This window comes from Sceloporus occidentalis, unplaced genomic scaffold, assembly GCF_023333645.1.
Source record: "Sceloporus occidentalis isolate IW3139 unplaced genomic scaffold, rSceOcc1.0.p SCAF_3, whole genome shotgun sequence".
NCBI lineage: Eukaryota > Metazoa > Chordata > Lepidosauria > Squamata > Phrynosomatidae > Sceloporus > Sceloporus occidentalis.
The window spans coordinates 25807144-25830168 of NW_028316983.1; the positions used below are offsets into that span (position 1 = coordinate 25807144).

The 23025-nt window shown below is 41.8% G+C and overlaps 1 protein-coding gene across 1 annotated transcript; it reads left to right on the forward strand.

Moving 5' to 3' along the window:
• Positions 1-215: 215 nt before the first annotated feature.
• LOC149315663 (spermatogenesis-associated protein 2-like) lies at positions 216-22157 on the forward strand. The gene is made up of 3 exons (XM_089513846.1): positions 216-372; positions 16968-17374; positions 18616-22157. The coding sequence occupies exons 2-3, from the start codon at positions 17057-17059 to the stop codon at positions 19855-19857; spliced, it is 1560 nt and encodes a 519-aa protein (XP_089369972.1). The 5' UTR covers positions 216-372; positions 16968-17056; the 3' UTR covers positions 19858-22157.
• The last annotated feature ends 868 nt before the right edge of the window (positions 22158-23025 follow it).

Here is a 23025-nt window from a genome sequence, read left to right on the forward strand (position 1 = left end):
TGCAGTGTATTGTGGATCCAAGACGCCTCGAAGGTTTATGTACGCATGCGCAGTTAGATTTACAGGCCTGCCGGTATGCGCATGCGCTTCAGAGCCTTTTTTTAAAGGAACGCGTCTAAAATTAGATCGCGGGTCCTGCCCTTGTGCGCATGCGCTCTCCACCTCAGACCGAGATCTCGACATAGCAGCGGCAGCATCCACTTCCGGTTTCTTGTTTTGGAGTTGGAGGGGGAGTATTCGGCGAGGTTGCACATCCGGGTTGCGGGCAACTTCCTGGCTGGCTGGTGGCAGAGGGAGACCGAGGGCAGCTCCTGTTCTTTGGTGGGAGCCGTCGCTTCCTGGTTCCTCCCTCGAGGCTCCCAGGGCGGGCAGGTGGGTATGAAGACCCGAAGGGGAAGAGGGGCCAGGGTCCCAGTCGCTGCTGGGAGGGAGAGAGGGAGCTTCCACAGGCTTCCTCGGGAGGGTTCCTTCCAGGGAGCCATGCTTGGGCTGCCCTTTGGGGCGAAGGGAGCCTCTCACACCTGTGAGGGAGGGCCTTAGCCTTCGTTCCCAACTCCTCTCCAGCCGCCCAGGGATCTGCTCCTTCCTGCGTAGGAGGTCGGGGTCCCAAGTGGGCCAGGTCTGGAAACCATGCCTTTCTCACATGAGCCAGCAGTGTGATGCGGCAGCTAAAAAGGCCAAGGCGGTTCTAGGCTGCATCAATAGAAGTGTACTGTCTAGACCAGTGGCCCCCAAACTGTCCTCTTTTAAGAGAGTTTGGACTTCTCCTCCCAGAATCCAAAATTATTGGCCAACATGGCTGAGGCTTCTGGGAGCTGAAGTCCAACCTCTCTTAAAGGACATGGTTTGGGGGCCACTGGTCTTCTAGACCAAGGGAAGTAATGGTGCCACTCTATTCTGCTTTGGTCAGGCCCAACCTGGAATACTGTATCCAGTTCTGGGTACCACAGTTCAAAAAGGATGCTGAAAAACTGGAGCATGTCCAAAGGAGGGTGAAGGGTTTGGAAACATGCCCCATGAGGAACGACTCAGGGAGCGGGGCATGTTTAGCCTGGAGAAGGGTAGGTTAAGAGGTGACATGATAGCCCTGTTTAAATATTTGAAGGGATGCCATATTGAGGAGGGAGCAAGCTTGTTTTCTGCTGCTCCAGAGAACAGGACCCGGAACAATGGATGCAAGCTACAGGAAAAGAGATTCCACCTCAACATTAGGAGGAACTTCCTGACAGTAAGGGCTGTTCGACAGTGGAACACACTTGGAGGTCTTCAAACAGAGGCTGGATGGCCATCTGTCAGGGGTGCTTTGATTGTGAGTTCCTCTATGGCAGGGGGTTGGACTGGATGGCCCTTGGGGTCTCTTCCAACTCTATGACTCTGTGCTCCAAAACACTGCAGAAAATATCAAGTGTGAGACTGCTTTAACTGCCCTGGCTCAATGCTAGGGAATTCTGGGAACTGTCATTTTGTGAGACATTTATCCTTCTCTGTCAGAGAGCTCTGGTGCCAAAACAAACTACAGTTCCCAGGATTCCCAAGGACTGAGCAAGGGCAGTTAAAACAGTGTCAAAGTGGATTGTTTCTATAGTGTGTTTTGGACCTATGATTCTGTGGTTCCATTTCAGGACATGCCAACAAGTGCAAACAAAAGCTAAGCAAATGAAATGGACACAAGTGGTCCATTTCAGCACATGCAAACAAAATGCATCCACATTCTCACATTTTTGCAGTGGGCTTTCTAAGGCCTGTTACAGACAGCCAAAATAAAGCTGCTTCGAGTCACTTTGGAGGTATGGTGTTTCAATGATGCATGCGTCCTAAGAGTCCAGAAGCCACACCAAAGCCACGCTCCAGTTTGGAGCGTGGCTTTGGTGCGACTTCTGGACTTTTAGGACGCATGCATCATTGAAACACCATACCTTCACTGTGACTCAAAGCAGCTTTATTTTGGCTGTCTGTAACAGGCCTAAAGGATTATGTTGCTAACCTAGTCCCAATCCTGGCTGACTGGTGTAAATGCCTGTCAGAAGACCTGAGTGTATGAGGCAGGTTATATGGGAGGAGATGATCCTGAAGATAACCTGGACCTAAACCATGTAGGGCTTTAAAGGTAACAACCAACACTTTGTACCTTGGCAACCAGTGGAGTGATTTTAATATTGGTGTAAAGTGATCACTCCTGGATCGATCTGGATGCCATGTTCTGAACTAGGCAAAGTTTCTGAATTTGGTACAGAGGTAGCCCAATCTATTGCTCATTGCAAAACTCCAGCCTTGAGGTTACCAGCACATGCTGTGCATGGAGTCGGGGACACAGGTGGTCCATAGCAGGACATGCAAACAGACTGTGTCCGTGTTCTCTCGTTTCTGCAGTGAGGCTCCTTCTTGGGCTTTGTGAAGGATTATGTTGGTAAAGGAGAGGAGAGGAGCTGCTGTTATCTGCCTTGGGATTTGTGTATTATATTTCAAAAATGGGAATGGGACTGTCTTTCAATATATGGGCTTGAACAGTAATTATTCATTATATATAGTAGGAGATTTATACAGTATTGTCATTAGTAGGAAGTTTAATTGTATTTTCAAGTGTATAGCCAAATACTTTGGGGCAAGACATTCTTATTTCTATTTTATTTTGCCTTGCCTTTCCTCCCCCCCTTTTTTCTTTCTAGAATTACTGTCAGTTTTTCTTACTTTTCTTTTTGTATGTAATTGTTGTTGTTGTGTGCCTTCAAGTTGTTTCCAGTTTATGGCAACCCTAAGGGTTGTGGAGTTTTCTTGGCAAGTTTCTTCATTCATTAGGAAGTTTACCTGTATTTTCAAGTATAGTCAAATACTTTGCGGAAAGTGTTGTTGTTGTTAGCTGTCCTTGAGTCAACTTCAACTCACAGTGACCTTGTGGATGAGCATTTCAAAGACCCCCTGTCCTCAACCTCTTTACTGAGGTCCTGCATCTTCCATGATTGAGTCTATCCACCTGGCATGCTGAATTCCTCTCTTTCGACTGCCTTGCACCTTTCCTAGCATCATTCTCTTTTCTAATTGTTCATTTTTCCTCATGATGTGGACAAAATAGGGCAGCCCCAATCATCTTGGCATCCAGGTAAAGCTCAAGCTTCATCTGTTTGTTTGTCTTCTTGGCAGTCCACGGTATTCACAGTACTTTTCTCCAGTGTGTGTGTGTGTGTGTTGTGTATCTTCATGTTGTTTTCAACTTATGGTGATCCTAAGGCGACCTATCATGTTTTTCTTTGTTGCAAGATTTGTTCAGAGGTGGTTTACCATTGCCTTCCCCTGAGGCTGAGAGAGTGTGAGTTGCCCAAGGTCACCCAGTGGGTTTCATAGCCGAGGTGGGAATTGAACCCTGGTCTCCAGAATCGTAGTCCAACATTTAAACCACTATGAACCACATCTTAAATGACCTGATTTTCATCTGTTATTGTTTTTATTCACTGTCCAATTCTCATACCTGTACATGGTGGTGAGGAATACAATGCCTTGAATTATCCTCACATTAGTGTTCAGTTATGTCTTTAAATTTTGTGATCTTCTCCAGTTCCTGCATAGCTGCCCTTTCCATTCCTCATCTTCTTCTGATTTCTTGACTACAGTCTCTGATTTCTTGACTGCAACCTCTGAACAGTTATTGCCAAGAAAACTCCATGATAGTTTTGCCTTAAGGTCGCCATAAGTTGGAAATGACCTGAAGGCACATAATGACAACATATCCGCTCAGATCACAGGTTTTGTGATGGGACTGTTACAAAATGAGTTGTGAACTATGTAAGAACACAAATAAGATTATTAAATCAAGGCAGCACCCATTTTGTTTTTTATCCCCCACTCTGCATTAATAATATACTTCTTTTTTAGGGTATATGCATTTGTAGAAGTGAATGGGGGGGAGGGGACTTCATTTAGAAAGGACTTAAAATTATACTATTGTTAGTAAAGCAGAAATTTCCACACCTTTCCACTTGTGTTTACTGAGTCTTAGCAAATCTGTTAAAAGTTACTGCCCTGATAACAGTGGGCTGAACTGTACTATGTATGATAACAAAGAGAGAAGCCTGATGTTAGAGCAAGCACAAGTACTTAGTTAAATAAAATTTGCTACTAGTAGCTAAGAATTTAAAGTCTCTCGATGAAATAGCAGAGCTGATCTCTAGGAACTAAAAATGTGCTTCAAAAAGTGGACCTGCTTCATAGAAAATTTTTAAAAACCTGTTTAGCTTTATGCATAGGTCCCATTCCCACGTACTGGAAAATCCATTTCCTGAACTGATTCCTGAAACTGGTTCAGAAAAAACCATGGTTCCCACTATGTTTGCGCCAGTTTCAGGAATCGGTTCGAGAACCAGCAAGTTCTGGGGGACAGCTTGTTGGCCCGGCCCATCCTGGCCCCAAAATGTCCAGCCCAGCCTCCTTACTGGTTTCTTTGGCCGCTGATCGGCTTCCTTGCTCCTTTTAGAAAATTTCCTGCGGCTGGGAAGGCCAGAAGGAGGTCACAGAGAAGCCGGGGAAAAACCAGGAAGGAGGTTGCAAGGCTTCCGGCTTCTCTGTGACCCCCTTGCAGCCTCCCTGGCAGGGGAATTTTTTTAAAAAGCCCAGGGAAGACAATTAGCTGCCAAAGATACCAGTAAGGAGGCTGGGCCGGGGCTTTTGGGGCCAGAAGAGGCCGGGTAATGCCAGCTGACTCCCAGGCTGGGCTGCCAGTGGGAACCAGGGCAGATTCGATTCCAATTCGAATCCGCCTGGTTAACACTTGGGCTAAATCGATTTATTTCTAAATAAATCGATTCAGCCCAAAAAACACTCCATTTTCCCAGCGTCTTTTTGACGTGGGTTAAATGGGTAAAAATGGGCAAAAAGCATGGCCCCACTTTCTGAACCGATTTCTAAAATCGGATTCAGTGGGAACCATGCTCGTTTAACCCAAATCATGATCCGGATTTAAACGTAGTGGGTACGCGGCCTTTGAATAATCCTGTGTGTCAGCAGTTTAAAATTTGCCCTGGAGACTCCACAGTGTTCAGTCTGGGCCACGACATTTACATGTTGAAGGTATCAATAAACTACTTCTCAGGAACTGTACATCTACAGATGGTAAGACATAATTAAAATGGAAAGAGAATTTAAATATTATGCACCCGCCATCTTAGGGAAAAAAGTCCCTCTGAATTCAGTGGGATCTATTTCTGTTCAGACTTGTGTCGGGTTGTGGTCCATGTAACACGGCAAATCTTCAGAAGTAATGATTTTCAAAGCTAAACAATTTCATCATACTCAATACATCATTTCTTCTTGTGAGCACTACAGTTAATTTTTCCATATGGTAGGCTTCTGTTGTGGTTTATTCTACATAAGGTAGAGATGTAGTACAAATCTGCATTTTATTTTTATTATTTTAAATACACATTTGCATTTTCTTAGCATTAAAGACACTAGACTTATTGAAGAATAAGATACATCATTTTACAAGTCATTTTTTCCGTGGACAAGAAATTTGAAGAGGAAAATGTCACTTGATAGCAAGGTGATGCCACTTTCTCTCACTAAAGAGTAAGGAAAATTACCAAAGAAGGCCTTATCTTTGTCAAGATTTTGTATAATAGATTTACCTGCCAATTTTAATCCCCACCATGGATTTGAAGCTCCAGTATCTCTTGTGTGATGTTTTCTCCATTGCTGAAAGTCCACAACACATACTGTTCAATCATCCTCTTAGAAAGGACTCCTCAAAGTAGTAGTCTCTGGACCAGTGCTCATCCCTGAACCATTGGCTGGTGGCGCCTGTCCATTTTCCAGGAAAGAAAGAAGCAATTGTACTCACTGGGCACACATTTAGTGCCTATCCCTAGCACATTGGAAAACAATATTTGCCAGTCCCTCACATCAGGTAGCCAGAGAAGCATTACTTTAAGATATGTTAGTATTGCCCAATATATTTGATTGAGGGGGCAGAAGCCAAGCAGAACTGGGTTGCCTAAGGTCATCTAATAAATTAATGACAGAGATAAGATTAGAATCAGAGATTTTCTGAAACATAACTCAGTCTTGTAGGAAATCCATTGCAGTCACTGTAATTGGTGACTATGTCTGAATTAAAATTGCTTACTTCTGCACATCTTGATTAAATATTTGAAGGGGTGTCATATTGAGGATGGAGCAAGCTTGTTTTCTGCTGCTCCAGGGAATAGGACCTGGAGCAATGGATTTAAACAATAGGAAAAGAGATTCCACCTCAACATTAGGAGGAACTTCTTGACAGGAAGAGCTGTTCAACAGTGGAACACAATCCCTCGGAGTGTAGGGGAGTCTCTTTCTTTGGAAGTGTTTAAACAGGCTGGCTGTCCATCTGTTGGAGGTGTTTTGATTGTGTGTTCCTGCATGGCAGAGTTAGACTGCATGGCCCTTGTGGTCTCGTCCAACTCTATGATTCTATGATCTTCTTGCTTTTCATTGCTTTCATTCTCCTTTTTTCTCTCCTCACTATGGAGATCTATAATCATAGAGTTGGAAGAGATCACCAGTCCAATCCTTTGCCATACAGTCAGAGCACTCTCAACACTGTTTAGTTAATTTTGAATTCTGATCCTGCCCTCTGGGGTATTGGCAACCTCTCTGAATTTGGTGTCATCTGCAAATTTGATGAGCAGGCCCACTATTTTTTTATCTAAGTAACTGATAAAGATGTTGGATAGCACTAGACCTAGGATCGAACCCTGTGGCATCCCACTCATCACTTCTATCCATGATGAGGAGGAGCCATTGATGAGCACCCTTTGGGTTTGGTCAGTCAACCTATTACAAATCCACCTGTAATGGCTGGGTCCTCCAGGATTCCTTCCAAGCCACAAAGGATTAATCTGGGCGGATGTACATGCTAATGAGAGCTTACATCACATGGTAATGAGCAGTTACATCATAGCTGACGTAAGGCTCGACTGGCCAATCAGCAGTGCCAGAGCGGCCTTTTCAAGAAAATTCCACGAGAGAGCTTTAAATACCATTTAGGATCCATGCTTTCTTTGTTTTCCGAGTGTGTTTGTTGGGGAACCAGCTGTGAGTCTGCAACGCACAGACTCAGGGATGCAGGTAGAGCTGGCATTGAGGAGCCACTCCTTGCACCAGAAACTCAACAAGGACTGCAAATCCCATCACTGTGTGAGTAGCTAGAAAATGTGTTAGCTAGTGTGTTTAGGCATTTGTTTTGTTTATCTAATAGCTTGCCTGAAATGAACATCTTGTAACTATGCATTCTGTACCTGCAAGGCAAGGGGCTTTGCATGAATGATATCTTCTTATTCTATTCTATTTCTTTAAAATAAATATCTTTCTTAAAGGGGTCTACTGTGCTGCTCTTGTACACGCGCCTTAGCTCGGATGGTGATTGCTTAAGTTAGCAAGGAAAGTGTGTGCTAAGGAGGGAGAAATCGTTTGTTAAAATTCACTGGGTGGTGGCAGCGAGAATAGAGGATCTCAAGGGGTCTCATTCAGCTCAGCAGGGAGTGGGAATGGAGACCTAAGAGACCCTAGAAGGGAAATTAAGGGATCCCCTGGGGGTCAAGAGCCAAGCACAGGGTGGCTGCTTGGTCATATTGTCACATCCACATTTTATTAGCTTTTTTGTTTGCAAGAATATCATGGGATACTTACCAAAGGCCTTATTGAAATCAAGATACACTACATCCACAGCATTCCGTTCATCTGCCAAGCTTGTAACTCAATCTGAGAGAGAGAGAGAGAGAGAGAGAGAAGATCAGACAGGCATGACTTGTTTTTGAAAACCTATTTTGACATTTAATAATCATAGCGCTCCTCTCTACTTACAGATTGTTTAATGATCTGGTCTAGAATCTTTCCAGATACTGATGTCCGGCTTGAGCAGCAATTGTCTGGGTCCTCTTTTTCCCCCCTCTTTTGAAGACTGGGACATTTCCCCTGTAGTCAGGTGGGGATTTTCCTGTTCTCCAGGAATTGTCAAAGATAGCCAGGGGTTCTGAATTTCTTCTGCTAGTTCTTTTAATACTTTGGATGTAGTTCATCTGGCCCTGGAGACTTCAGTTCATTTAGAATAGCCAAGCCAGTTTTTATAGTGGTTTCAGCATTGCATTACAACTCTGGAGACCAGGGTTCATATCCCTGCTTAGCTATGGGAACTCACTGGGAGACCTTCAGCAAGTCACATGCTCTCAACCTCTGGGGAAGATAATGGCAAACCACTGCCAAATAAATTTTGCCAAGAAGACCACATATGTTAGCCTTAGGATTGGCATAAGTCAAAAATGACTTGAAGGCACACAGTGACAGCTAAGCCAACTATTCCTATGCTGGCTCTTTAGCTATTCTGTGCTACATTTCCCCAGCTGCATTATCTGTTTAATTTCCCCCAGGTTCAGCACTGTTTGCCTTTTCTGAGAAGACCAAGGCAATGAAAGTGTTGTGTAATTCTGCCTTTTCTCTGTCTCCTATTAACATTTCACTGTCATCCCTATGCAGCAGCCCTACCATTTTCTTACTCTTCCTTTTGTTATGTACATGACCAAAAAAAGCCCTTTTTATTGTTTTTAACCTCTGTAAAGCCTGGGCTAATTATATGCTTTAGTTTTTCAGGCGTTCTCCTTCAACATGCTGCCAGATTGTTTGAATCCCTCTTTTGTGATTTCCTTCCTTTTCCATATCTTGTACATGTCCATTTTCATCTTAGCTTGGTTGAAAATTCTTTGGACATCCATCCTAGTTTCTTTAGACATCTCCCATTTTTCCTCCTCATTGGAACTGTTTGAAATTCTGACTTCAGTATGTCACTTTTAAGAAACTCCCATCCATCACGAACTCCCCTCTCTTGTAGTATTCCTGACCATGAGATCACCGCCAGTGTTACTGAAATCAACTTTCTTAAAGTCTGGATTGTGTGTCTAACTACACTTGGCTTCCTCTTTCTGTTTAACAAACTCCAAGAGAACATGGTCACTTCCACATAAGGATCCCACCACTTCTACCCTATTAACCAGGTCATCACTGTTGACATCTTTGCTTCCTATTATTAAGTTCATTCTTTCATAGCTTAGGCTTCAAATTTTGTGTTATCCACAAGTTTTATTTTAAAAATTAGCATATAGTTGTTTCTGTCTTCCAGTTTAGCACATACAGCGCACCCGCGCCATACGCGGCTTGAGCATACGCGCTCAAGCCGCGGGGTGCGCTCGCGGGGTGGAAGGGGCGGTGCGTCCCATTCAATTGAATGGGCGTGTGTGCCCGTTGCGCTCCGCGTGCCGCCGCGGCCGCCGTGCACAAGCTCCATTGCAAAGAATGGGGCTCGAGCATAGGTGGAATTTGCCTTACGCGGCGGGATCTGGAACGGATCCCCGTGTAAGGAGAGGACGCACTGTACTTACTCACAGTCCGGACAGAGAGAGGAGAAGGAGAGGAGCAGCTGGCCAGCCATATTGAGACCGTGTGCTTGTTGCTGAAGGGGCGGAGCTTCTGTGAGACATCTGTGAGTCACAAGGGGGCGGAGCTAGCAGACTAGCTTTATATACCACCTTCCAGAGCCTTCCAGAACAGTCCGGCCAGAGAGAGGAGGAGAGGAGCAGCTGGGCAGCCATATTGAGACCGTGTGCTTGTTGCTGAAGGGGCGGAGCTTCTGTGAGTCACATCGGTGAGTCACAAGGGGGCGGAGCTAGCAGACTAGCTTTATATACCACCTTCCAGAGCCTTCCAGAACAGTCTGGCCAGAGAGAGGAGGAGAGGAGCAGCTGGGCAGCCATATTGAGACCGTGTGCTTGTTGCTGAAGGGGCGGAGCTTCTGCAAGTCACATCTGTGAGTCACAAGGGGGCGGAGCTAGCAGTAATTTTCTTTAACTCAACAATTCTGCTCAAGTAGCTTCGGGTTAGAATCAGATATTGAAACAGAACCTTCCCTTTAAGTGTAAGATAGCAGCCAGGACATTCCTTTGAAGTAGTATTCCCAGTAGATTGACTGTTATAGTCATTACTAAAGACTTTGCAGTATGGACAACGAGGGATTTGCTGCAGTCACCTGCAACTCTTGTGGGATGTTTCTCTTCTTGCCTACAGAAGTGGAGAACTTCACATGAACCAAGTGCAAGTTGGTAGCACTCTTGGAGGAGAAAGTGCAGCAGCTGGAGTCCAGAGTAGCTACACTTCAGCAGATTAGGGAACAAGAGGATTTCCTGGACACAATAGAACTAACCATCTTGGATGAGTACCACGCAGAGGAAGATGCTAGGGTGGAAGAGGTCACTTGCCATACACAGGAGGCAGACAGCTGGAGGAATGTCACAAAGAGAAGTAAGCCAAGAAGGGATTGTTCAGGGAGCTTGCAGCTAGAGAATCGATTCGAAGCTCTTTCCCTTATCAAGGAGGATGAAGAAGAGCAGCATGGACAGACCTCAGGGACAGAGCAGGGGAGCCTGAGAGTCCCACCCGAGGGAACAGTCGCTGCTAAGCCTCGGAGGAGGCGTGTGGTCATAGTGGGGGACTCCTTGCTGAGGGGTACAGAAGCAGTGATTTGTAGGCCTGACAAGATGTCTCGAGAGGTGTGTTGTCTTCCAGGTGCAAAGATCCGTGATGTAACAGAGAGACTGACAAGACTGGTCAAGCCTACTGACAAACACTCCTTCCTTTTGGTCCACATGGGAACTAATGATACTGCAAGACACAGCCTTCAGGACATCAAAAGGGATTACGAGGCGCTTGGTAGGAAGCTGAAAGGAATGGATGTACAGGTTGTCATCTCGTCTCTTCTGCCAGTTGAAGGGATCTAATTTGGAAAAGCGGTATATAAATAAACATTATTATTATTATTATTATTATTATGGTCCAGGAAGGGAGAGGAAAATAGCAGATGTGAACAACTGGCTCCGCAGATGGTGCCGCTGAGAAGGATTTGGATTCTTCAATCATGGGCTGCGGTTCCATGAGGAGGGACTTCTTGTAACAGACGGGTTGCATCTCACGCAAGTTGGAAGAAATGTTTTTGCCAACCGTCTCAAGAACTTGATCAGGAGGGCTTTAAATTGAGTTCTGAGGGGAAGGGAGACAATATTAAGGAAGGCGAAAGGGATGGCGAAAATATTCAAACTGACATAGAGGAAACAAGAAAAAAAGTGCAAGGACACAACCGTGGGAGGCAAAAAAACTTGCACAGGCAGCAAGTAAAAGGGACCCATGGTCTGCGATGTCTCTATACTAATGCACAGAGCATGGGAAATAAGCAAGATGAACTCGAACTCCTAGTACAACAAAGCAAATATGATATAATAGGCATCACTGAAACCTGGTGGGATGAGTCTCATGATTGGAATGTGGAAATAGAGGGGTATAACCTTTTAAAGAGAAATAGGCCAAACAGGAAAGGAGGAGGAATAGCACTATATGTCAGAGATATTTACACCAGTGAAGAGATCCAGGACATCAATCCTGGAAGCCAGGTGGAGAGCATCTGGATAAAAATTAAAGGGCAGGGAAACAACAAGGATGTTACGGTGGGAGTCTACTACAGACCCCCAAGTCAGATTGAGGAATTGGATGATATCTTTCTAGAACAGATGACCACACAGTCAGAAAGGAGAGATGTAGTAGTGATGGGTGACTTCAACTATCCTGATATTTGCTGGAAGTCAAACTCAGCAAAACCCTCAAGGTCTAGCAAATTCCTCACTTGCCTGGAAGATAATTTCATTGTCCAAAAGGTGGAAGAGGCAACAAGGGGGTCAGCTATTTTAGATCTGATCCTAACCAACAAGGATGACTTGGTTAATGGGGTGCAAGTGGTGGGATCATTAGGTGGAAGTGACCATGTTCTCCTGGAGTTTGTAATACAGTGGAAAGGAGAAACCAGGCAAAGTCAAATACACATTCTAGATTTTAGGAGAGCGGATTTCAGTAAACTTAGAGAAGTATTGAAGGTGATTCCATGGTCAGAAATACTAAAAAATAAAGGAGTTCAGGACGGATGGGACTTTCTCAAAAGGGAGATACTGAAGGCACAATTTCAAACAGTTCCAGTGAAAAAGAAAAATGGGAAGTGTCTCAAGAAACCAGGATGGATGACTAAGGAACTTTCAACCGAGCTAAGTTTGAAACGGAACATATATAAGAAATGGAAAAAGGGGGAAATCACGAAAAAGGAATTCAAAGAAATAGCAGGCATGTGCAGGGGTAAAGTCAGAAAAGCTAAAGCGCAGAATGAGCTCAGGCTTGCTAGAGAGGTTAAAGACAACAAAAATGGCTTTTTTTGATATGTCTGCAGCAAAAGTAAGAAGAAGGAAATGGTAGGGCCACTGCGTCGAGAGGATGGCAAAATGTTAACAGGGGACAGAGAAAAGGCAGAATTACTCAACACCTTCTTTGCCTCAGTCTTCTCAGAAAAGGAAAAGGGTACTCAACCTGAGGATAATGGAGCAGAGGACAGAACAGGGGAATTTCAGCACAGAATAAGTAAAGAGATAGTAGAGGAACACCTTGTTAATCTAAATGAATTTAAGTCTCCGGGACCAGATGAACTCCATCCAAGGGTATTAAAAGAACTGGCAAATGTAATATCAGAGCCATTGGCAATAATCTTTGAAAACTCCTGGAAAACAGGAGAGATCCCAGCAGACTGGAGGAGGGCAAACGTCCCCATCTTCAAAAAAGGGGAAAAAAGAGGATCCCAACAATTATCGTCCAGTTAGTCTGACATCAGTTCTAGGAAAGATTCTGGAGCAGATCATTAAACAGAGAGTCTGTGAACATCTAGAAGGCAATGCCATAATCACAAAAAGTCAACATGGGTTTCAGAGAAACAAGTCATGCCAGACAAATCTAATCTCTTTCTTTGATAAAATTACCAACTTGGTAGATGAAGGGAATGCTGTGGATATAGTATATCTTGATTTCAGTAAAGCCTTTGACAAGGTTTTCCATGACATTCTTGCAAAGAAGCTTGTAAAATGTGGACTAGACAAGATAACTGTTACATGGATTTGTAACTGGTTGATCGGCTGAACCCAAAGGGTGCTCAACAATGGCTCCTTTTCATCCTGGAGAGAAGTGACCAGTGGGGTCCCACAGGGCTCTGTCCTGGGCCCAGTGCTATTCAACATCTTTATCAATGACCTGGATGACAGAATTGGGAGCATACTTATCAAATTTGCAGATGACACCAAATTAGGAGGAGTAGCTAATACCCCAGAGGACAGGATCAAGATCCAAAATGACCTGAATAGACTAGAAAGCTGGACCAAAGCTAACAGAATGAAATTCAACACGGATAAATGTAAGGTATTGCACTCAGGGCGGAAAAATAAAATGCACAGATATAGGATGGGTGACACCTGGCTGAATGAAACTACGTGTGAAAGGGATCTAGGAGTCCAAGTAGACCACAAGTTGAACATGAGTGAACAGTGTGATGCGGCAGCTAAAAAGGCCAATGCAATTTTAGGCTGCATCAATAACAGTATAGTGTCTAGATCAAGAGAAGTAATAGTGCCACTGTATTCTGCCTAGAATATTGTGTCCAGTCTGGGCGCCACAATTCAGAAAGGAAATTGAGAAACTGGAGCGTGTCCAAAGGAGGGCGACAAAAATGGTGAAGGGTCTGGAAACCATGCCCTATGAGGAACGACTTAGGGAGCTGGGTATGTTTAGCCTGGAGAAGAGAAGGTTAAGAGGTGATATGATAGCCCTGTTTAAATATTTGAAAGGATGTCATATTGAGGAGGGAGCAAGCTTGTTTTCTACTGCTCCAGAGAACAGGACCCGGAACAATGGATGCAAGCTACAGGAAAAGAGATTCCACCTCAACATTAGGAAGAACTTCCTGACAGTAAGGGCTGTTCGACAGTGGAATGCACTCCCTCGGAGGGTGATAGAGTCTCCTTCCTTGGAGGTCTTTAAACAGAGGCTGGATGGCCATCTGTTGGGGATGCTTTGATTTGGATTTCCTGCATGGCAGGGGGTTGGACTGGATGGCCCTTGTGATCTCTTCCAACTCTTCGATTCTATGATTCTATGGTAGTAACTGCCTCTTTATTTACTCTCAGTAAACTGTGGGGAAGGAAATTGTAGTCTCAGTTGAAGCATGGCTTCAAGAGTTTCTAAATGGATTGAATGATGTTGCCACTTATTTGGCAGTGGGCACAAACTGTAGTCTAGTGAGGCAAACTTGTGTGTGAAATAGACTTCTTCTTTGCCAGATATGGAAGAGAAAAGAGCCTTACAAGTTTCCATTTGCTATAACTAGTGGTTGGATTCACTTGCATACTGAGAGGCCTGGGTTGTTACCTAAATGTGGTGCACTTCTGTTATTCAGCATTTTCCCACACAAGCGTTTCCCCTTGTTTGGAATTTGTAGCAATGATAATATATAAAACAACCTAGAGACTAGTTGTTAGAACAATATGGACCATTTTCTTTATAAAATTTCAAACTAGGCAAAGGGAGGTCATAATCTTATGGAACATTTTTTAATTGTATTTTCTGACGTATAAGACTACTTTTTAACCCAGGAAAATCTTCTCAAAAGTTGGGGGTTGTCTTATACACTGGGTGTCGTCTTATAGAGCTGGTGCTGAAACTTCCAAGATGGAGTGGAGAATCTGCAGTTGCCACATATGGTGGGGGGAGCTCAAAAACGGCTGTGACCACATCCCCACCATATGCAGTGACTGTATGAAAGCAGCAAGGATGGCGCTGTACAAGTATGGTAGAAGAAAATCCACTCACCAGGGTTTGTGGAAAGAAGTGACTTAATGCGGTACCAATGATGAGGTGAGGGAAGGTGTAAGTGAAGGACGGAGCAAGCTGCAGGCGTCCAGGACGCAAGGGGTATGGAAAAAAGAGCCGTGTTTGCACTACCGCTCTGATAGTCTTGGAGACAGGGAGGGCTGGGCAGGCAGGGAGAGCTGACCAATCCAAGCAGGCTTTGTATACAACACATTTTCCTGCTAAGTACCTGCATGTCATAAGCATTTGAATTAAAATTACCATATTGAAATCAAATCTGATGGTTTTTTAATTTTTATTTGGTGTGCGTTGGAAGAGGGGTAGTCTTATATGACGAGTATATCCCAAACACTAACTGGAAAAGTTGGAGGTTGTCTTATATGCCCAGTCGTCTTATACAGCGGAAAATACAGTAGTTATCCATACTGGTAACATTTTCGGCTACAGCCCTGGTTTTAGGTAGGTTAAGGTTAGGCAGTTGTGCTGCTCTAGATATTCTTAGACTTCAACTCCCATTATCCCTCACCATTGTAGCTCAGGGTTCCGTCTAGAATATATGGCAGCTAAAATAGTCAATGCAAATTTAGGCTTTATTAACAGAAGCACAGTGTCTAAATTGAGGAAAGTAATAATACCACTGTGTTCTGCCTTGGTCAGACTTCACCTGGAATACAGTTCTGGGCACCACAGTTCAAAAAGGATGTTGACAAGCGCAAGTATATCAAGAGGAGGGTGACTAAAATGTTGAAAGGTCTGGAAATCATGCCCTATGAGAAGAGGCTTAGGTACTAGGTATGTTTAGCTTAGCAAAGAGAAGGTGGTATGATTGCCCTGTTTAAATATTTGAAAAGATGCCACAGAAGATGGAGCAAGTTTGTTTTCTGCAACTTTAGAGATTAGGACCTGGAACAGTTGATTCAAACTACAGGAAAGAGCTTTCATCCCAACATTAGGAAGAACTTCCTGACAGTAAGAGCTGTTTATCAGTGGAACATACTCCCTTGGAGTGTGGTGGAGTCTCCTCCTTTGGAGGTTTTTAAACAGAGACTGGATGGCCATCTGTTGGGAGTGCTTTGTGAGTTCCTGCATGGCAGGAAGTTGGATTCTGCAATTCTATGATTTTAAGACTTACATGGATCATGCCTTCACTTAATAGCAGATGTGCAATGGTGTGTGTTCTTTTTATGTATAATTTTCTATATATAAAGTTAGACTGACTTCAAGGAGGTTTTAGGTTATTTTTGTTCTGTATGTGAAGAAAATGATTTTCTTTTTCATGTAGTAGTACAACTGGGGTGTTTGAGGATCATCCTGTTCATATGACTTTCAGAAGAACTGTAAGATTTACTAAGATAAAGTTGATACTGTATGAGAAAAGCTTTGAATACTCAGACATACTATATAAATAGCAGTGTGTAGAGAGATCTTGTAGCACCTTTGAGACTACCTGAAAGAAAGAAATTGGCAGCATGAGTTTTTGTAGACTTCAGAGGCTGTGCAGACAGGCAAGGAAAGCTGGCGTGGGGGCGAAGTTGGAGCATAGTGTCCATATGATGCATGCCCTGACTCCACCCCTAGGCCAGTGTGACATCACACGTTGCACCACATGGTGTGCAGCATCACGACGCTCGTCTGGCACTGTGTCTGCATAATGCTTTTTGCAGCTCCTATTTGCACCCTGCAAAACCAGATTGGGGGCCCAATCTGGTTGTAAAAGAGATGGTCTGCATAGTCCCCAAATCTACAGTACTTCCTCAGATGCATTACTTCACAAGTAGACTGAAGTCTATGAAAGCTCATGCTGCCAATTTCTTTCAGTTAGTCTCAAAGGTGCTACAAGAGCTCTCTATGTACTGATTCTACAGACTAACACATCTTTATATTTGAATTCTATCACTATATAAACACCAGAGATTATTCTTTGTTATTTCGGTTCATCTGTATCCAGTAAGATGTGGTTGTAATCTCATATTTTGTCTAGGTAGCATTTAATAACTCACATGGTCAGAATAAGCTCTTGCTAAATATAAAACCAGGGTGATTTCTTGGTACAGATACAGCTGAATACCTAATGTTTGCAGTGAAATGCTAGACTAACTTTTATTTTATGAGAGAGATGCAAGAAATAAAGAGAACCCATTGCTAGCTATAAATGCTTTCATAAATGCTTATAGTGTTTTGAGGAGAATTTGAGTATTATTGAGATAAGTTACTTGTATTTTCTTTTCTTACAGAAGACTCTGCATTGCTGATCAGCCTGTCTCAGGGAAGCAATTGAAGAGATGAGGTAGCTGCTCTCAAGTGTGTTAGAATCCAGCTACAAATGGATGCAAAATATAAAGACGATGTATTTAGAAAGTATGTACAATTTCATGAATCTAAACTGGATACCTCTGACAAGAAGCAGCGCCCAGTTAGTGATGAATATCTACAAGTGGCAGCTTCAGCCTTACTCTGCTTTCCCAAGATTGATCCTTTTTATAGATTCCGGCTGATTAAATTTTATGAGATTGCTGAACATTCTCTTAGGTCCTCAAAGTCTTCAAGTTTGCGTTCTCTCCAGAGTGCATTCAAAGTTCTGGAATCAGTTGGAGTTAATCTTTTTCTTTACCCGTGGAAGAAGGAATTTAAAAATATCAAGGTAAGATTGTGCAAAAATGTCAGCCTTTTTGTAATCTATTTATGCTTTGGTTTCTTAGGCTGTGTGTATTATCTGTAGGATAGCATAGACTGAAAAGCACCAGATCGGAGAGGGCTGGTATAGACTGTAGTGAGTCTAATTGATTCTAGAGTTTATAAAGTATTTGAAATGCAAAGCAACTCTTCACTCTTCTGCACCAACATAAAATTAGTGCAATGAAATAGAGAGTACCTCAAAAGCATGTTTCAGAAGTTTATACTAGTGAAAGTCTTGGCTTATGAGGATCGTCAGTTAAGTGCCTATTTGTCTCTTATGCTAGCATTTCATTGGTGAGGTTCTTCTAAAGTAAAATTCCTTCTTAAATACCTTTTAAGAAGTATTTTCATACATGTTTTCATTCTGATCTAAAATGGTCTGTTCAGAGCAATGTCTTATCCTCACAGGAACCCTGTATGCTTGAATAAGAAATTAAGGAAGGTCACACGGATGTTACCATAGCCACATTGGAATTTTTTTAAAAAATTTAGCCATTTTTTTAGCCCTGATTTCCATGATCAGTCTTGTCAATTCTTCTTCTAGGTTTTCGTTAATAGCTTCCTCACATTTGCCTAAAATGTTACACGCAAAGAATTTTGGTGTTTTTCTTTAATGCACTATTCTGTCTTTTCTCACTTCTCCAGTACTACTCATGCCTTAAAGATGAAAGTAAAAGTCCATAATCATAATATTCAGAGTGAGAATAAACAAATAAGATCAAAGGGGACTATTCAGTGTTAGTCTCTCATTTTTTCAGAACTAATTCATAAAATATTTGTTAGTTGAAACATAATACTATTTCAAAACTACACAAGCAGTCAGAAATCATCTGCTGTCCTAACTTTTCCTGGTAAATGCTGACACTTGCATGAAAATACTATTGACGGAAGGAAATCATAGAAGACACATGATATGAAGATATATTATGAAGTACCAATGGTACTTCTGTCAGTAAGCTTGTATATTGCAAAGGCTGGTGTAAATAACAGGGGTGGGGGAACGAAAGAATGACATTTGGAAAGTTACTGAAAAAGTTGTGATGCCTTTGTTATCTATAGAATTCCTTTCAGTGTCTGCCAAAAAGCCTTTTTTTATTCAAAATGATTGCTCCCTCTTGTGGTTATACCACATAAGTTGTTTCAGAATTATATTTGAATGATGTTTGCATTACTCTTTCTTTGTTTGTTTCTTTTCTCTGTATTCAGACCTATACAGGACCTTTTGTTTATTATGTGAAATCTACATTATCTGATGAGGATATAAGACATATACTGAACTCGATGGGCTATGTCCAGGAACTTGGAACTGTGTATAAGCTTAAAGAGTTGGTGGATACCCTTCAGGTCAAGATGGTATCATTTGAACTTTACTTGGCCAAAATAGAGTGTGAACAATTGATTGAAATTCATTTGCAAGTGAAAGATAAAGGTTATTCAGAACTTGACATTGTAAAGGAGAGAAAAAATAGCAACGATGATGTCCGAGGCTGCTCCGATGCTTTGAAACGCCGTGCAGAATGCAAAGAGAATCTAAATACTTCCATGTCACGAATGGTACTTCAGAAATCTGCTAGTGAAAGAGGCTCTAAAGATTACTTCAAGCCCAAAGTTAGCAAACCTTCTAAATCAGTGGATGCATATGATAGTTACTTGGAAAGCAAGAAGCCACCTTTAATGACATCACTGAGTCTCAGAAAAGAACCCATTTTAGTTGATACTGAAGATGATATTAAAGATGAAATAATTCGTCCATCACCATCTCTCCTTGCCATGTCAAGCTCTCCTCATGGATGTTCTGATGAATATTTGCCAGTTCCATCTCACTCCAATGGTGTATTAAGAACAGGTATTCCATATGGCACTTACTATTCCCCTCAAGATGATTTAGATTTATATACTGACCCTGATTCCAGAAGTATGTTTAAGAGGCAGGAATCCACTAAACATGATGTATGGCTGCTAAGAAATGATGCCAATCCAACTTACCATAAACGTACACATCTAGCCAAAGAGATGACTTCCCTTAAGTGCCAAAATTGTGGATTAACTTGTGGCGCCTCCATTTGCCAAAAGTGTGACAACTTGCTCATCTGTAGGCAGGAGTATCCAGCAATGAAACAGAGCAGCTACTCAATGAAAACTCTTTCAAGTGAAGGCATATCATCTGGATCTGGTATAAGGGAAAAGCCTCAGTATATGTTGCAGACTCAGGAACGAGGGTCTCAGTTCAGTTCAAAGTCCAAGCCTTCAAATTCTTCACGTTGTGGCTTTTGCAATCGATCAGGAGCTACAAACACATGCACTTTTTGTTCAAAAGTTTCCTGTGATGCTTGCCTCAGTGCTTACTATTATGATCCCTGCTGTCGAAAAAATGAGCTTCACCGGTTCTTGCCAAACAATCAGCTAAACTATAAATCAAACCAGTTGTCACATCTGGTTTATAGATAGAATTTTAATCTTGGGGTGAGATATTCTATATATTGGGACAAAAGGGCTAAAAATGAAAACATACTGATGTTGCTGGTAAGAAGTATCATCCTACTGACCTCTTAGGAGAAAAACACCCTAGACTCATGCCCTATTGTTAGACAAATACATCTTAACATGTGTGCCCCATCCTTGATGATGTGATATCACAAACGTTGTCTATACCATAGTTGTTGCTGCTACTATTACTCTTTTAGGTGATTCTTAGCTGCTTTTCTGTTTAGTTGGGGGAGAAATGCACTTTTTCCTTTTAGAAGCAGGCAGATGTTGCAGTCCTTTCCCCCCCGAAAAGGCATCCTATGTCTTGTTTCATTGCTGTCTCTGCCTCATCCATATAGCACAGCATCAAAGTAATAATTTAAAAGACAACTATGGAATTAAGAACACTGTTTTCAGCCCATTATAAAATTGTCTGTTTTAGTAACTTGTACAAAATATTCATGAACTTTTTTTTGCCAAAAATGTTTGGTTTTAAAGTAAGAAGACAGATCCATTTCCTGAGTTCTAACAAGCAAATCACCATTTTTTTTGTCTTCATGTCTCCTTTTGCCCCCTCATTCCAGGATTTCTATCAAGCTTATAAAATCAAATTCTGAATGGAGGCTTTATTTTTCCATTGTTGTCAATACACTTGTGTTTTTTTAAAATGTTTTGATATTATAAAGAAGTGAAACTATGTGTTACATAATGCCTGAAGTGTTGTCTTTCCCCTATAAGTAATTATTGAATTCACCTTCTGTTCCACATGTATAATATCCAATTCTTTCTACTGTAAATAGGTGATTTGGAAGCAGTTTATTTTTTAATAAATATATTCAGTATGTTGTGTGTTTTTTAAAAAAATAAGGTCATGTAATTGAAGTTTCTGGGTTATTTCTTCAGGTAACATATTTTTCCTTGTACTGTATTTCACCTACAGCTTATTACAGCTGTTGTAGACAGGTGTTGCTCAAAATCCATATGTCTCTTTACTATTTTCTCCTGGTTTAAAATTCTATCTCTTGAATCATTGACAGTGGGATATGTAGTTTCACGTCTTCTCTTCCATACACAAGTGAAGTTATTTCAGTAGTAATGAATTTGGCTCCTAATAGAACTTAAAAAGACTTGGTCACACATATACACAGTCTCCCTTTAAACTGCACAGAGCTGCACCCCACGGCAAATCTGTAGCATTGTTCAGTGGTGACCCTTAAAAATGGATTGTGTTATTCCAAGTCAAGTAAAATTTCTCAGTTGTGGAGGTGAATCTAAATACAGAATTTAATTTTGGCCTAGAGGCTATCTGTCCTTTCATCATTCATCCTTAATCTTGAATGATTATACCATTGCATTAGATTTTGAGCTTTGTGGCAAACCACTATCACCCCTAACTGTACATTTTAAAAGCATGGTTGTAAACTCTAGGATTTGTAAGAGTCTGTAATACTTTTTTCCTTTACATGTCAAACTTGTATAAATGGCTAGTGATTACGTTATGAGTACAAATGCAGAGCATGAGCAGAAACAAAGGGATTTAGCAAACAGTTGTAAATGTGCTGAAAATCTAATGTCAGAAATGAACATCAAATGTACAGTCTCAAAAGATTTTTATGGAGAGTTACAAGCAGTAAAGTAGTAACAATAAAATGATACATGATCAAGAAAATAATACATGCTCAAGAAAAGTAGGAATGAGATTATTGCAATGGCATACTGCATCAGTTTTTATTTTAAGTTTTTGCAGGTAAGTATTAACTTGCTGATCAGGAAGGTGAGTGAAAAATCATTGCTAAACTGAGTGATTATAGTTTTTCAAAAATTTTGATGGATTTTTAAACAAGTATATATTAATATAACTGTAGATACAGTGTATATATAATGCCAAACTTAAAATGATTTTATTCTTTCTAAAAGTGTCAGCCTGTAGAGTTCATTTTGATGTGTTCTGTTTCTCTTCAATCTCTTAAAGCATCATGCCTGTCTTTTATTTGGCTGCTATACTGTATAGCTTCTAGTTTTCTCCTGTTGGGATTCCATATTGCTACTCACATGACACTAAATGAACAAAAACTGTGATGCCACGTAATTTATACAGTGAACTTAGCAGGGACTAATTATTTTGCTTTAAAAAAGAAAGTCCTGTGTACATATTTGTCATGGAAAACCTGTAGTGCAGAACAGTGTTAAATTGCAAGTGATACCATGCTAAATATATTTTTATGTGTATCTTACTGTATGAGATTGCTGTGATCAAGACAGTAAAATGTGTTAATTTAAAATGCAGTTGCTTGCCATCTGATTTGTTAAACATCTGAATTGTTGTACTAGCATTTTTAAAGAAGTACTTCGTTCTCCTAAGAACTTACTTTTTAGAAGGAGTATTCCTGCCGAGACTGTTCACATGCCATGTAATAGCCAACTTCTTCATGCTACCAATAGTCCATGGTAGAATGGAGTTTTCCCTGCCCGTTCCAAATCCCATTCTAGCTACTCTTCTGCTTGGGCTAACCATCATCCTTGCAGATTGAAAATATTTTTAAAACTCTACTAGGCCACATAAAAATAAAAAGTGGGATAGGATGTGGTTGATATCAAAATGACACATTAAAACCTAAAACATGCAGAGCAAATCTGAAATGAAGCATCTGAAGGGGACTGGCTGCAGAACTTGTATACACTGAAAAGTCCTTTTTCCAGTAAAGTTACTTGTGACTAAATTAAGCACCACCGCTTTGAATAGCATTGCGGTCTACATGGCAGAAATTAGTTTGGATCCAGACTCATCATGGACAAGCAGGTAAAGTTTAATCTGCTCCCCCCAACCCTTTCACTGAAGAAACATGCATTAATTTAAAGTCAGCCTTGTAACGGAGTATCCATGTGGGATTTGCAGACACTTGATGAACCATGCTGAAATTGTCTGCTTGAGCAATGGGGGACAGTCCAAAACCCTAGAGTTGCTTCATATGAGAGGTGCTTGTTTTCATATAGATCTGTAGCCCCTGTGACGGAGATGCTGGCACTGATACTGCATTGCTTATAAAATGTATGTGTGTGTATAAAGCAAGGGGAGCTGACAAACTACAACCTCTGAGATCCAGGTGTAGGAGATAGGATGGGTGGCTGCCAACAGGAGCTTAGCTGCCA

Coding starts and splice junctions, on each gene's coding strand:
- LOC149315663 (XM_089513846.1), top strand. CDS start 17,057: ATGGATGCAAAATATAAAGACGATGTATTTAGAAAGTATGTACAATTT. Junction 17,375..18,615: donor AGGAATTTAAAAATATCAAG/GTAAGATTGTGC, acceptor CTCTGTATTCAG/ACCTATACAGGACCTTTTGT.